This window comes from Mesoplodon bidens (assembly GCF_964165515.1).
Source record: "Mesoplodon bidens genome assembly, chromosome: 5".
Lineage (NCBI taxonomy): Eukaryota > Metazoa > Chordata > Mammalia > Artiodactyla > Ziphiidae > Mesoplodon > Mesoplodon bidens.
The window spans coordinates 145,102,482-145,117,580 of NC_138161.1; the positions used below are offsets into that span (position 1 = coordinate 145,102,482).

General features: G+C 53.5%; 1 protein-coding gene across 1 annotated transcript in view; it reads left to right on the plus strand.

Annotated features, from left to right (window-relative positions):
- The first annotated feature begins 6,078 nt into the window (after positions 1–6,078).
- The window catches only part of SLCO2A1 (solute carrier organic anion transporter family member 2A1), a 77,900-nt gene continuing 68,879 nt past the window's right edge, over positions 6,079–15,099 (plus strand). The window contains exon 1 of the mRNA XM_081236110.1: positions 6,079–6,480. Coding sequence (XP_081092236.1) covers positions 6,385–6,480 — 96 coding nt within the window. The 5' untranslated portion in view covers positions 6,079–6,384. The remainder of the gene's footprint in view (positions 6,481–15,099) is intronic.

Below are 15,099 nucleotides of genomic sequence, written 5' to 3' on the forward strand. Positions count from 1 at the left end.
TTATCCATCAAGTCCCTGTGTGTAAAAGACAAAAGTTAGAGACACCCCAACATTCAACAACAGCGGAGGGCTTAAATAACTCCTGGTTGCCCACTCAGCCGTTCAAAGAGATGGTGACAAGCCCCTCTCCACGTGGAAAAATGCTTATTGTAAAAAGTAAGAGCTAAATGCTATACTGTGATTTTTCTAAGTAAAAACATGCTTATTGGAAAGAAACGGGAAAAACAGAAACCCGAGTGAAGTGTTAACAGTGGTGTGGGATGATGGGTGGAGCAGGGTTCAAACACAGTTAAATTACTTTTGAAAAGACTGTAATGTAAAGATTAACAAACAGTTCAAAAACAAGCGTCATGGCAAAGAGACAAAGCAGTGGTTCTCTGGTTACTTGGTAACATCCAAAGGACAGGATCCACGGGCCCCGGGCCCTCAAAGGGCCAAGGACACCGTAGATGCTCGCAGACAGTGTGCGGTATGACCCCAGCAGGATCAGGAAGTCGAGGTGGAGTCCGAGCCCTGCCGGGAGGCTGGCTGGTGATCACGCCGGAGGATGGGCTATGATAACACCGCTGGGGGACAACCTGAACCCGGGTTGATGGAGCACAGAGGATGGGGCCTGGCTGGCTCACAGGGAGGGGTGCGGGGCCAGCCCTGTTGTGGTCTCTCTTTTTTCCTGCGCCTGCTGCATCTCCTGCCATAGCAGTGAGCGACCCGCACTGGGTGAGACCTAGAGCTGGAACAGGACACCCAGGCCTTGAGAAGCCCTTCCTGGAAGAAAGCAAACACCCCATCTGTGTGCCCCACCCCGAGCGAGCACTGGTGCACCCCAGGTGACATGCGACGCAGCTGGGGTCCCAGGAACGGGACCCCAGCCCCTTCCTCTTGTTGCTGCATTTTCTCATGGGCAGTGGGGAGCTAGGTCAACCCCGGGAGGGGCCCAGTGGCCGAGAGAATGGCGCACAGCAGGTGCTGCAGGAGGGACGGCGCCAGGTGGAGGGCGAGGACTGGCGGGCCCTCAGAGCTGGACCTAGACGGGTCCCGGAGGCCCCGGGCCGTGCTCAGACCCCCCCTCAGGGAGAGCAGTCTGGGCTGCGTGTGCTGCTGGCAGCGGAGGCTCTGAGGGGGCAGGGATGGGTGAGGCCCACGGTGGCTGCAGACCCCTGGAGGTCCATCCGGTGGGGGACCACCCTTGTCCTGCCCGAACGCTGCGAGCGGGGGCCCCCAGGAGCTGGGACTCTACACCGCGAGGCCGGGGTGGGGATCCCGGCTTTGCCACCTCCTCGCTGTGTAGCCTCGAGCAAGTTATTCTAACCTCTCTGTGCCTTAGTTTCTCCAACTATAAAATGGCACTAGTAAAAGTAATCCCTCTTATTGGGCTGTTGTGAGGATTAAATGAATCAGCATTGTGCCAGCACGGGGCAAGGACTGTCAACACTGCATGTTTGTCCAATAAAACTATAAACGAGTGGCCAGGGCGGCTCACAGGGGACCGGGCCTCCCCCCCAGTGACACTGACACAGTGGTGGATCACTCGGCTGCAGAGGTGCCCTCCACCTTGGTGGGGGGGGTGGTCGTTGGGCACCAACTTGGCACACAAGGAGCTAGGTGGGCAGAGATAAGGCAAGATGGTAGTTGAGTCCAAATTGTCAACAGACCTCCATTAGTGGCTGCAGGAGTGTTGGGTGTGGCTTGGGGACTGATAAACACACCAAGGGGCCCCTGGCCAGCCTCCAGTGACTACAAGGCTGATGAGGGAGGCCTCCAGGGGGCAGAAGGGAGGGGCCCGGAATGCAGGCAGTAGGGGGTTGACAGACAGCGAGGGCTTGGAGGCCTCAGGAGCAATGAGGCCTTTCCCAGTCACTGGGTCTTTTTGGACTTCATTTCAGCTCAATTCCATTAAATAAACATTTTAAAGCAACGGGATATGCTCGGCCAAATGGGGGACGCAAAGAGAATGAACACAGAACCTTTGTCTCAAGGAGCTCACAGCTGACTTGGAGGAAGAGAACACCCAAAATCCCACCAACCACCAGGCACCGGCAGCTCCCACACCAGCACCAGGAACTCTCGGCACCACCTCACACACTTATAACAGCCCCAGGATGGGCACAGAGAAGCTGAGAGGTTAAGCAGGCCAACTAAGGTAACGCAGCTTGTGAAGGGCAGTGGTATCTATGTCTGACTTTGGGGTCTGTGCCCTCAGCAACACATGTATTGTCTCCACTGGAACCTGTGAAAATAAAGGCAGGAACACATGGTATGTGTTGGGGAAGAGCCCCGAGCCTCAGTTTATTCATCTGTGAAATGGGCATAATGACCTCTAGTTTCCTGGGTGACAGGGGATACTGTATGTGACAGGTTCTACTGTTTTTATGGGGGCCCAGAATAGGCAGTAACAGGAGCTGCCCTTGAAGGGTAGAATCCAAGTGCTCTGAGGCAAGCAGCAGGGCAGGAGGAAAGCATGAGCAAACGCCTGGAGGCGGGACATGTAACTGCTCCAGTTTGAAGCGGAGAGGAAGTAGGAGGTTTCAGGGCTGAGATGAGAAGCTGCTCAGCTCCTTTATCTCTCTTCTTCCCTCTGCACCCCTGGGGCAAGTTCTGCCGCCGGCCTCCGTTTGCACTTTCTCCCTTCCAGCTCCTCCTCAGCCCACGTCGTCTGGCTTCTGCTCACATCACTCACCAGAAACACTTGCCAAGGCCCTCAGTGCCAGCCTATAGCCAGCCCGATGGCCACCCTTGGGTCTTATCTTCCCTCCTCACCGTCCTAGGCATGCTCCTGACCTCCTCCTCCTCGAAACACTACCCCGGGGCTATATCAACATGTGGACGTGCACTCCCGGGTTTACTTCCCTCCATGCTGGACTCTTCCCCTCTGTCTCCATTGCTGGCTCCATCCCCTGCGCGACCTGGATGTTGCTGTGGCTGGTCCTGGACCTATTTCTCCAACACATTCTCACCAGGAGACTCATCCTTTCTTGAGGCTTACCCACTGCCTCCATGCGGATGTCCAGGCCACAATCTCTAGCTCAGCGTCCGCCCTGAGCACTGGATCCCTGTACCAGTCTGCCTGCTGGCCGCCTTGCCTGCATGTGCTCCAGGCAGTCGGAACTCAAAAGGAACCGAGGAGGACTCATCGCATTCCCCCAGTTGCTGCTGACCCCTCTGGTCCCCTCTGCCAGTAGTTGGTGTCACTGATGCAGGTTGCCCAAGTCAGACCCTGGGCGTCATCCCCGCAGAGCTCCTGAGATGCCTTCTAGACTGCCCCACTGCACTCTGACCCCGCTGCCAGAGAGGCCCATGTAAAATGCCAAAGAGCCCACGTCACCCCCTGTTCAGAAGACTTTAAAGGCTCTCCATTATGTTGGGGATAAGACCTACACTTCACTGCATGCCGCTCGTGTCCCAGCCTCTTCACCGCACACCTTCCCACTGTCCCCAGGTCTCATGCTCCAGCCAGACTCAAATCATGGAGCAGATTTACCTTCCTTCACCTTAAGCCTCCCAATCCTGGCAGTCCCTAGGGCTCAGCTTGAAAGTCACCTCCTCCAGGAAGCCTTCCTGCTGCCCCAGGACGAGCTAGGACCCCTCTTCTGTGTTCCCATAGCAGATGTGCACAACAGCTCTCTTCCTATGTCACACTGATGCTTTCTCTCCTCACTCACCACCCTGAGTTCATAGAGTTCACAAGGAACTGTCCTTGTGCTTTGTTTTTCTAGTGCTGAGAAGTATTTGCTGAAATCAGAGGATCTGGGAAGAGCCTTAGAAACAGACCCTGGGGGTGTTCTTTGAGGGAAATGGGTTACCCTATATGTAGACACTGAAAGGAAGCAGCTAGAGTATTAACTACAATTCTTAGCCGCCTTCTAATGGGTGACCATGTGACCCAGTTTGGGCCAGCAAGCCTTAAGGAAAGGTAGCTGAGCGTGCACAGGAGAGATTTGCTTCCCTGATGTGCTCACGGCCCCTTCCTGTTTTCTGTCTTCCACTTCCTCCCTGGAATTAGGAGAGGAGGCTGGCGGTGGAGCAGCCATCTTGTGACGATGAGCCAGCCATAAGGACGGGAGTCACACACTAAGGAATCTTGAAGGGACCTAGGTCATGACCCCTGGACTACCTACTAGTGGCTTCTTATTATGAAAGACAAATAAATCCCATTGAGGCCCCAACTTCAGCTGGGTCTCCATTACATTTAGCTGCACTCCCCCATAGAAAAGGCAGATGATGGCAGATAACCATCTGTGGGCATTTCTGAATAGACCTTTTCTTTAAAGATGATGCTAGTCCTGACAGTGGGCAGAGGCAAGATTAATGGATCAGGACAAGGTGAGGGCTGGAGAGGCTGACCCTGCCTAGGATTCTATCAGAGGACCATGGCAAGGACTCACTCAAGGTTTGAGGAAGACGCTCCAGTCATGGCGGCCCTAATGTGACCATGACCTTGGCCTGGGCCTTCTCTGGTCTCTGCTTGGTTTCACTTGTGAAATGAGGCTGCTGGGATAGATAGCTTTTCAAAGGGCATAGTGCTGCAAGTCTGGGCTTTGGAGTCAGGAAAGCAGGGTTCCGGTTCCAGCTTCATCGCTTACTAGGTGTATGACTTCCAGTCACTCTTTTTGGTTGACCTCATCATCATCTGTAAAATCCAGGTTGTGACAGTGCTGATAACTGTTGGGCTAATGCTGGGGTTCTGTGGCATTGTGCCTGGGGGTGCCAGCAGAATGCCTGGTGCAGTCCATCATGGCTGCTACAGCCCAGCGCCCAGCGCACATTGAGTGCTCCGTGGGGAAGGCCGTTCTTGTGTTGCAAGTTCTCTAAGACGGCTTACTGGTGACCAGAGTTTCATGCCTACTCTGGATCTGGGGCTGCTGCAGGGCTCTGGAAAGCCTCTCTGATGCCCCTCGATCTGTGGGTGAGTAAAGTGTCCAATGGCTTTTCCTCCAGCACTGTGTGTCGCTGTGTACAGGGTCCTGGGCCACAGGTAGAAAGGAGAAGCCCCTGGACATCGGACAGCCCAGACCAGGCCCAGAAAGGCATCAGGCCTTGGGTAGAAGTAAGAAACCTACATGGTCCATCTGTCCTGTGGCCCCTGTCTTAGCCGAATCTTCCTGGGAGTTGAGGGGCATCTTTTCGTGGGAATAGCTGGGAGGGGGGATGTGAGGGTGGGGGCTTGAAGAGGTTGGTTCTGAAGAGAACTACAGGAATTAGGGAGTTAGAAAAATACTCCCAGAACTGGATTCCTTACTGCAGCTGCTTTGGGCAGACCCTTCTTACCCTTATCGCGAAAGTGTCACCTTCTTTCTCTTTTCTGCACTACCTCTGCTGGTGGAAAAGATCTTGGGGAAGAAAAAAGTAAGCGTTTGTTCTATTCCAGCCCTGCAAAGGAGATCAGTGGGTGCATCCCATTTGTCCACGACCTCCCCGCCTCCCCTCAACACTCCAGGCCAGGCGCAGCCATGCTGACACTGGACAGCACCTCCAGTTTACCTTGGCTCCCGTCCAGAGAGTCCAGGCCCAGCCCGGGGCGGCCCCCACCTCTCCACCTTTGTTACCAGGCCCCTCTGCAGCGCAAAGAGCAGTTTAAATATAAATCAGTCCTTGGACGCAAACAGAGCCTCGGCAAGTCTCAGAGCCATCAGCGGAACTGAGAGCCCAGGTTTTCGGCGAGTGCAAACAAGCAGAGACCGACTCCGTAAACCTCCCTGAGCGCGTCGGGCGGGGCGCGGAGGCTCCGCTTCCCTTCACAAGCGACGGCGCCTCTCCGACGCCCGTGGCTCCCGCTGGCCCCCCCGGCGCCCCTCGCTCCTACGCCAGTCTCCTCCGGCCCCCGCAGCCCTGCCGATCCCTTCTCGGGGCCCCTGCAGACTGCGGGCCCGCGGCATTCACCCCTCCCCGTCAGTGCCCCGGGCGCCCCCCCAATCCGCAGCCTCCCGCCCCCTCCCTCAGACCTCCCCCTCCCGGGGCCCGCCACCTCCCGCCCCCTCCCGCCCCCACCCTCCAGCGGGCGGGACCTTCTCCCGGGGCGGTCGAGCCTCGCGGGTCCCTGCAGGGCTGCGGGCACGGAGACAACTCCGGCCGGAACGAGGTCAAGCGCAGCCGGCCACCGCGTCACACCTGTCTGTGGGGGCGGCGGCGGGGCGGGGGCTCGCAGCGCCTTTGACACCCGAGGGAAAGAGGGAGGAGGGAGCGCGCGTTTCATCATCGGCGGTGGCGGCGGCGGCCACTTATAAAACTTCTGGGCGCGCACCCTCGCGCTCAGTCTCCTCCGACCGCGCCGCGTGCCTCCTCCGGCCACCAACGCCGCACCCGCCACTCGCCGGCCGCCCGCCGCAGCCCAGGCGTCCCGGCCCCGCTCGCCCGGCCTCCCGCCCCGGGCCCCGCGCTGCAGCCACCATGGGGCTCCTACCCGAGCCCGGCGCGCGCCAGGGCAGCGGCGCCTCTGCGGGCCGAGCCGGCCGCTGTCCCCGCTCTATCTTCAGCAACGTTAAGGTGAGCGGAGAACCCGGGACGTCCTGGCCCGAGCCGCGCCGGGCGCACCTTCGGCGGGGTCCCGGCGTCGGTGCTGCGGGCGCTCGGGAGACGCTGGGGGGGGCGGGCTCCCTCCCCCGCCGTCCATCCGTCGGTGTCACGCTCCGGGGCGCATCCCCGCGGGCCCCGCGCCGCCGGCGAGGGGGCACCTGGCCAGGGAAGCGCGTGCTGGGCGTGTGTGCGTGTGTGCATGTGTTTGCGCGAGTATGTGCTCGCGCGCGTGCTCACACGCCCTCGTCAGGGTAGGAAACAGGGCGATGAAAGTACTTGCTTATTGGGCCAACTCTATTCAGATAGTCCTGGCACTAGCCGAGGGAATTGTTCTGTTCTTTGAAAAAGAACATCCCCGGGGCACCTTTTTGGGCTCCTGTGGGCAGTTACTTCGTTAAGGGAGTGGGCTTGGAGTTGCCCGTGTCTGGCGCCTTGTAGGGGACAGGCTGGGGTCCCTCTGAGGTGAAGATCAGAGCCCATCTCATCCTGGGTGGCTGGCAGAGGGGCTCGTCTCCGCTAGGCTTTCGTCTGCGCCAAGGGCGGCAGCGTGTGAGCTCTGCTACCTGAACGGGCTGCTGCCTGCAATGCTGAGAATTCCCCCGAGGCTGGCAACCAACACTGCAGCTCTTGGACCAGCTTTCCTGGTCCGGAACTGGCCCCAGGAAAGCCGCGGCTTTCGCAGTCTATTCCGTAAAGCCTAGGCAGGTGCCTGGCAAGTTATGGGGAGTAGGTGAAGGGGTGTAGACAGTAGTGTGGCGAGGACGCTTTCCTCCCCAGGGGGTCAGGAATGCTTTCCAGCCCCTCACAGGTCCAAGAGGACTGGAATGGTTGAATCCACACTCGGGCTTTTTTGCCTCTTCTGGCACTGCAGAAGCAACTGAGGAAATGAACCTCCTGTGGTGAGGATGTGGGAGGTTGTAAAGCCCAGGTCACGGCTCCTTGGGGTCAGGGTGGGAATTATGGTGGTTTCTGGCAATCACACAATCAGATGGGGCTAGGTAATGCCTCCAGTGGCGCAATTAAGGGGAACCCAGAACATACAAATGGAGGATGGGGGTCTCTGTGGACCAGTTATGTGTGTCCAACAGAAAAGGATCTGGAGGTCACAGTGGAGCCCATCTATGTACTTACTCATATTGTTAGCAGTAGAGCTGGGCTCCCCACTCCTGCTTCTGCTCTTTCCCCACACCACACTAAACAAAGGTTGACTTGATTCCATGGTTGGACATAAATAAGACATAGAAATTTTGAGATAGTTTAAAATAATCCTCAAATCTCCTCACCTTTGGCCAGACCCTGATGAGAACACTGTGTGTGGTTTGGGTTCCATCATTTAAAGGAGTTTAGAGAAGTTTCAGCAGAGAATTGTGGAAAACTTGGGGTCTGTAAATTAGGAATTGGGAGAAAAGGGCAGGGGCAACGGTTGGGTGGTCTGAAAAGAGAGAGGCCCAGGAGGGAGCCAGGGTGGGGGCAACTCTCTCTGTTTTCACCACCCTTAGGGCTGGGAGCAGGAGGGACGTCTGACATCGAGGGTAACCCCAAACGAGATTGATCCATTTAGACCCGCCCTGAGTCCCTAAAATAAATGAGTCGATGGCAGCGGTTTCTTTGAAGATCTATAAAACTAAGATAATTTATCACGTGCTGATGATTTAGCCACACATGCCTGAGGCCTGGGCCCAGGCCAATTGGCCTCCGGAAGGCTCATACCAGTTAAGGGTTCTTCTGAACTCTAAAAACCAGATTCCTTTAATCATTGCCTCCGTGGATCCATAGTAATTCTAAGACCAGAGTTTAGGAGCAACTTCCCCTTAGCTTCACTTATCCGCCTGAAACCAGGGAGGAGATTGGATATCTCAAGGCACATCTGGGGGCGGGAATTCCATTAGTTAAACTCCCTGAAGTCGTTTCTTCCCGGGGGTAGGGCTGGCTTCTGGGGGCTTTGCTATTTGATGAGAGATTTCCTTCTCCCAATGAGAGGTTTGGTGGCTGCCACGCACCCTCCCAGGGGGGTATGGACTGCACATGTCGTGACTTGTGTGACATGGGAGGAACACAGGACACCCAACCTGAGGACCCGTCATTTTTCTAGGTTCCTCGTTGTTGGGACAGGCTAACCAATAGGCTTTATGGCATTCCTGCAAAATGCCACATACCATACGGTTTAGGGAAAGGAGACGAAGCCAGGGGACTCAGATCCAAGCCCCACGCCATCCCCTTACTAACTAGGTAACACAGGGAAGCATTCCTGAGCCTCGGAGTCCTTATGTGAAAAAAAACTGGGTAATATGAACAATTCCCTCCTCCCGGAGGCAGGGTGGAGGAGGCCTTCGTAAGGATTATGTGGAACGAGGCAGAGGAAATGGCTTTGTAAACCACACTGGGCTTTCTGGGATTGGCATCATTGTGAGGTCAGTTCTCGCCTCAACAAACAAGACTGTGAATTCAAACGTCATTTAGGATCGAATATTCCACCAATTACGCCTCATTCTGTGAGACATAGTTAATAGTTAAGAAAAACTACAGTTAATAATAATATCCAAAAATAGCAATAGTAGCAAACAGCAACAGATCTGTCAGAATTTACTGGGAACTATGGAAATACCTTACCCATATGCAGTCCTCATTACAGCTCTGTCAACTGGATGCTGTTACCGTCCCCATTAATGATGAGGAAAACAAGGCTTAGTGAGGCTGGTCCTTTGGGCTTGGACACGTAGCCAGAAAGGGTGGAGCGTAGAGGAACCAGGAGCGTGAGCCTCCAGGTCAGAACCCCAACCCCTGTGCGCCTGGCCTTCTCTGTCGCACGGCACTGGTCAGCTCAGCGTCAGCGCGTGGAGATTCCTCACATGTGCTTGTTCCGAGCGGTCAGGGCTTTCTCCAGGCCCTGGTGACACACACATCCCAGCCGTGACCAGGGGCCACTGCCATGGCTGCAGCACAGATCCGCCTAAGCACTGACAGGCTCAGACCCTTTCATTCCTCCTCATCTCATCTCGAGCCTGGTGACTCTCAGGCTCAGGCTGAGTTTTTGGTACTCCCTTCTGCAGGAGTCAGTACAATTGTATTTGATCTAGAGACAGTCTCAATCGCCTCTGGGTTACAGCATTCTTAAGAACTAGAGGACCTGCTCGCCCGTCATTGGTAGAGGGAGCAGTTCGGCATCCAGAACTCCAAAGCTCTAAATTAAAAACAGGTTCATTCAACAATTATGGGGCAGGGGTGGGGGAGTTAGCAGGGAGCATTTTGGCTAACTTATCCTGGCAGCCTCAAAGAGATCTGTTTCTTCTGAAAATGAAACTTTTGGGGCCAAACTGAGGTTGTCTTATAGAAGGAGTGGTCGATTGGTAATTGCTGCCCAAATTTTGGGAACTTAAACACACCCAGGGCCCCAGTGTAGGGAAATGATGGATATCCGGTCAGTGGGGACGGAAGGCTGGGGAGGAACAGTGGGAAGAAAGGGACAGACGAATGTCACAGCTTGGCCTGGGTGGCTCTGGTGACCTGTCACCTGGGAGGGAGGCCCCCGAATGAGGGAGAGGTGCTTTGTCCTGGCCTGTGTCCATAACGTCCTGAGGCCTCTGACCCCCCAGTCATGGAGCAGCAGCTTGGGCTTAACTTCTCAGTTTCCAGAGGAAAGTGCTGCATCCCAGCAACCTGCAATCCATGCCTGGGGAGACACTCTGAAGAGAACCCCCTGGGCCAAAGAATTCCTTCATCAACCTGGTGGACTAAGATATGCTCCTGCCACCCCAGGGTGTATTTCTCTGACATTGGGGACAGCATATATTATGATCTCCAGGGTGTCTGTCCCCTGAGAGGCCCACCTTGCCCTGCTTGTGTGTGTGTGTGTTGGGGAGGCAGTTTTGGGGGATGGTTTGGGGGGTGGGGAGGGAGAACTATGGGAATGGGTGGGGTGGGGGTCAAAGGTCACTTAGACCCTTTCCTCCTGTAACTATGCTCAAAGCTCTTCCTAGCTTTCCTCGTGTCTCCTGGTGATGAATTCGTGACCTGTGCTGCCACAGAACAAGTGGCAGAGGGATTTATTTTGAAATAATTATAGATGCACAGGAAAACCAATGCTGAGAGGTCCTGTGTTTACCCAGTTCCTCCCCAGGATTTCATCTTACATAATTATAGTGTAATACCAAAAGCAGGAAATGGACATTGCCATGATGTGTGAGTGTAGTTCCAGGCCATTCGATCGTGTGTACAGATTCAGGGAGCCACCACCCCACTGCTTCAAGACAGAACTATGCCATCTCCACAAAGGTCTCCTTCCGACTCCTATCCCTGATATGTTCTCTAGCGCTGTAATTTTGTCATTTTGAGAACATTATATAAATGGAGTCATGCAATATGTGTGTGACCTTTTGAGACTGGCTTTTTTCATTAAGCATAATGCCCTTGAGATCGACCCAAGCTGTTCCATGTATCAATAGTCTGTTCCTTTTTATTGCTGAGTACTATTCCATGGCATGGATGTATCGTGATTTGTCCAACCATTCACCTACTGAAGGACCTTCGGGTTGTTTCCTGTTTGCGGCTATTGCAAATAAAGCTGCTATGAACAATCATGAATAGGTTTTTGTGTGGACATAAACTCTCATTTCTCTGGGGTAAATGCCCAGGAGTGCATTTGCTAGGTCATGTGGTAGTGGCACGTTGACTTTTAAAAGAAACTGCCAAACTCTTTTCCAGAGTGGCCATAACATTTTACATTTGCACCAGCAAGGTATGAGAAATTCAGTTTCTCTACATCCTGGCCAGCATTTGGTATTGTTACTGCTTTTTATTTTAGCTATCCTTTTTTTTTTTTTTTTTTTTTTTTAAGAATTCCACCCCTACAGAGAGGCACTGCCCCTGGTGAAAATAAACCGGAGGACCCCATTTTTATGCAACAATAGAATGTAAACACCAGCAGGAACCTCCTCCAGATGAAGAAATGGGCCCAGGAGGGGAGGTGACCTGTGCAAGGTCTCAGGGAACTGGAAGTAGAGTATTTTAGCTATTCGAATTGGTGTGTAGTGAGATCTCATCATGGTCTTAATTTGCATTTCCCTAATGGCTGGTGATGTTAAACATCTTTTCATATGCTCACTTGCCATGTGTATATGCTCTTCACTGAAATATCTGTTCATATATTTTGTCCATTTTTCTTTTCCTTTTTCTCTCTCTCTTTCTCTCTCTCTTTCTTTCTTTCTTCCTTCTTCTCTTTATTATTTTTGGCTGCATTGGGTCTTTGTTGCTACACTAAGGCTTGCTCTAGTTGCAGCGAGCTGGGGCTATTCTTCGTTGCGGTGCGCAGGTTTCTCCTTGCGATGGCTTCTTTTGTTGCGGAGCATGGGCTCTAGGCGTGCGTGCTTCAGTAGTTGTGGCATGCGGGCTCAGTTACTGTGGCTCACGGGCTTAGTTGCTCCATGGCATGTGGGTTCTTCCCAGACGAGGGATCGAACCCATGTCCCCTGCACTGGCAGGCAGATTCTTAACCACTGCGCCACCAGGGAAGTCCCTCCATTTTCTTATTGGATTTTTAAATGGTTGTTTTGAGAGTTCTTTATATATGTGAGATACACGTCCTTTGTTGGGCATGTGGTTTGCAAATATTTTCTCCCAGTCTACAGCTTATGTGTTCATCCTCTTAACAGAATCTTTCACAGAGAAAAAGGTTTTGATTGTGATAAAGTCCAATTTATCAATTTTTAATTTTCTGGATACTGCTTTTAGTGTCATGTCTAAAAACTCTTCACCAAATCCTAACTCCTAAAGGAGAAATCCTCTGTTTTCTTCTAAAAGTTTTATAATTTTACATTTAAATCTATGATCCATTTTGAGTTAATTTTTGTAGAGATGTGAGGCTTAGGTCAAGGTGCCTTGTTTTGCCTGTGGTTATGCAACTGTTTCTGCACCATTTGTTGACAAGACTCTCCTTTCTCTATTGAATTGCCTTTGTATCTTTGTTGAAGATCAGTTGGCCATACTTGGGTGGGTCCATTCTGGGTTTTCTATCATGTTTCATTGATGTATGTGTATATCTCTCTGCCAATACCACAATGTCTTGATTACTGTAGCTAAACAGCAAGTCTTGATATCAGGTGAAACTTGATTTTCATTCTGCAATGGAATGATTACCAAACCTTATAACCCATTCAGTTTCTCTTCTACTTTGCCTTTTAGGAAGATTTAAGGACAGATTTAAAGCTTGCTTTTAGTAGGTGGATGAGATCTTACATATTTACGTGTTTCCAGCTTTTCTTCTGGCCTTAGCTGAATGGTTGTCTTTTCCCTTGAATTTGATTTTTCAGTCTATGTTCTTAAGCTTTTTCTATTCGTAACGACAGCCCTGCAAGGGAGGTATCAGCATCTCCATTTCATACTTGAAATCGAGGCACATCCAAGACCACATATCCAGTCAATGGCAAAGCAGGAATTCCCACCAGGGTCATCTCACTCCCGGCCCCTTTCTTCCCACGGCCCCAGAACGCCTCTCAGTTCTGGATTCTTTCGTCCGTGAACCTTGGGGCCTGAGCTCAGTGATCTCTGAGGTCCTTTCAGGTTCTCAGATTCCCATCTCATGCTGAGTTGCTGATGGAGATGAGACCAGGAGCAGGGCCAGCTGGGTCTGAGCTTTGCCAGGAGACCTGCTCTGAAACCTGGCAAAAGAGGAGGGTGCGGCTGGCCGGGTTGTCTGCGATCAATCCCAGCTCTCTTGGTTTCGTGGACCTTGATTCCCTGGGATGGATTAAATTTGATCGGGGTGAAGGATGAACCCAAGGCCAGGAGTCTCAGACTACACTGTGGACTGGATGGATGGGATGATCCTATCCAGTGAGCAGCCCTCTCCCAGAGCTGTCTTCCCAGCCTCGTTGCCTTGTTGGGTGGAGATGCTATGGGGGCTGTGGCTTGGGGAGAAGGCACCAGCCGGCGCAGTAACCCCAGGACTTGTGACCCGTGGGACACTCAGTCTGGTCAGCATTGGCACTGACCCCCACAGGGCTGACTGCTTCCTCTATAAATATGGGCAAACTAACCCTTTCTTTGTCACTTAGTGGGCACCAAGTCCTGTAGGAACCTGAGAGTCCTGATGACAAGTTTTATTTTGTTCACCCAAACATCAACCATACCTATTTATGTTCTGAAGGGTGCTCCATCCAACACCCTTGAGAGATGCTGGCCTAGAGCACAAAAGGCCTCAGTTAAAATGCAGAGTGTGGATGCCGGAGCCTGGGCCTCACTCACTCGTGAGCCTTTTCTGCATGTTTACAGCGGGAGGCTCTTCCCCAGGCTTCGCTGTTTGCACTCAGCTCTCGAAGAGACACCCATGTTCCCAAGAAACAATGGCCTGTAGGGCCCTGCTTCTCAGTGTGACCCACTGCCCCGATTTGCCCAGGGCCGAGGGGGTTCCTGGGACACAGGACTTTCAGTTTTAGAACTGAAGACGTCTGGGCAGATTGGGATAAGTTGGTCACCCCACCGCCATTTTACAAGAATGGACTTTCCACCCACTGACTGTGGGGCAAGGGAGGTGCCCATGGAGAGCCAGGGACAGTGCCCAGCAATGGAAATAAGCCTCAAGGACTCATGGCAGGAAGGAGCTGGAGGCTTCCAGGGAGAAACCAAGCGGCAGGGCCCACTTCTGCCTCTTGTTAGTACGTGGAAGTCCTCCCGCCTGGCCCTGCCTTCATTGCCCGTTGTGATTTGTGCAGCATTTTTTATCGTCTTACTGTATAGAATCCATACGAGTAATGATAACACTGAGCTATAGAAACGTGGTGCCCCTCACCTATAGAATTACTGAAGTTCAGAATTGTGTATCCCCCAGAGTGAAGCTAGCAGATCCCCCTCTTCCTGGCCACTCTCCTCATTGTTTCTGGTAGAAAGCAGTCTCCCCCCTCCCACAAGTCCCTCTAACTAGGTTGAAACAGAAAGCCACCACGTGTCCTGGGCTACCCTCCTCTAAAAGCCGGGCCAGGCTCTGAAGGTGGGTGTTGCTGAGGGGCCCGTGTGGCCCTCCGACCCTTGTTGTCCCAGATCACAAAGGTTTCCTCGCTGGCTCTGGTTATCACTCACGAGGGGACCTCAGGCTTTAGGGAGGCTGGTGGGCCCGGGGTTTCCTGGAACCAGCAGAGACCTTCCCGTGATGGGGACCCCCCGGTTTGTTCTGCTCTCAGGAGCCCCAGGCCTGCTCCCGCCCCGGCTCTCACACTCTTCCTTCTTTCTTACCCCCGTCTTTCTCTCTTCTCACCCCAGCTCTTGCTTCTCCCTGACTTGGAACTTTCATGGAGAGTCCAGCAAGAGCCCTGGACAGGTCACTGGGTCCACCCCCCGTCCCCCAGCTGGGCGACATCTCTCTGGAGCAAGTAGACAAGGGGCTCACCGGGACCAGAGTCCCTGACTTGATCATCAGGGGGCCTGACAGAGACCCTTACGAGGGCATCCAGCCTAATGCCAGTGGGAACGTTCCTGTGGACCCCCGCCTGTGCCCCAGGCTGTGACGCCCACATCCCACCCACGCAGTCTGGCCGAGCCCAAGCGAGGTAGAACCGGCCTTGTCTAGCAGACTGTCTCCAGCCCTGGGCCTTGTCACTG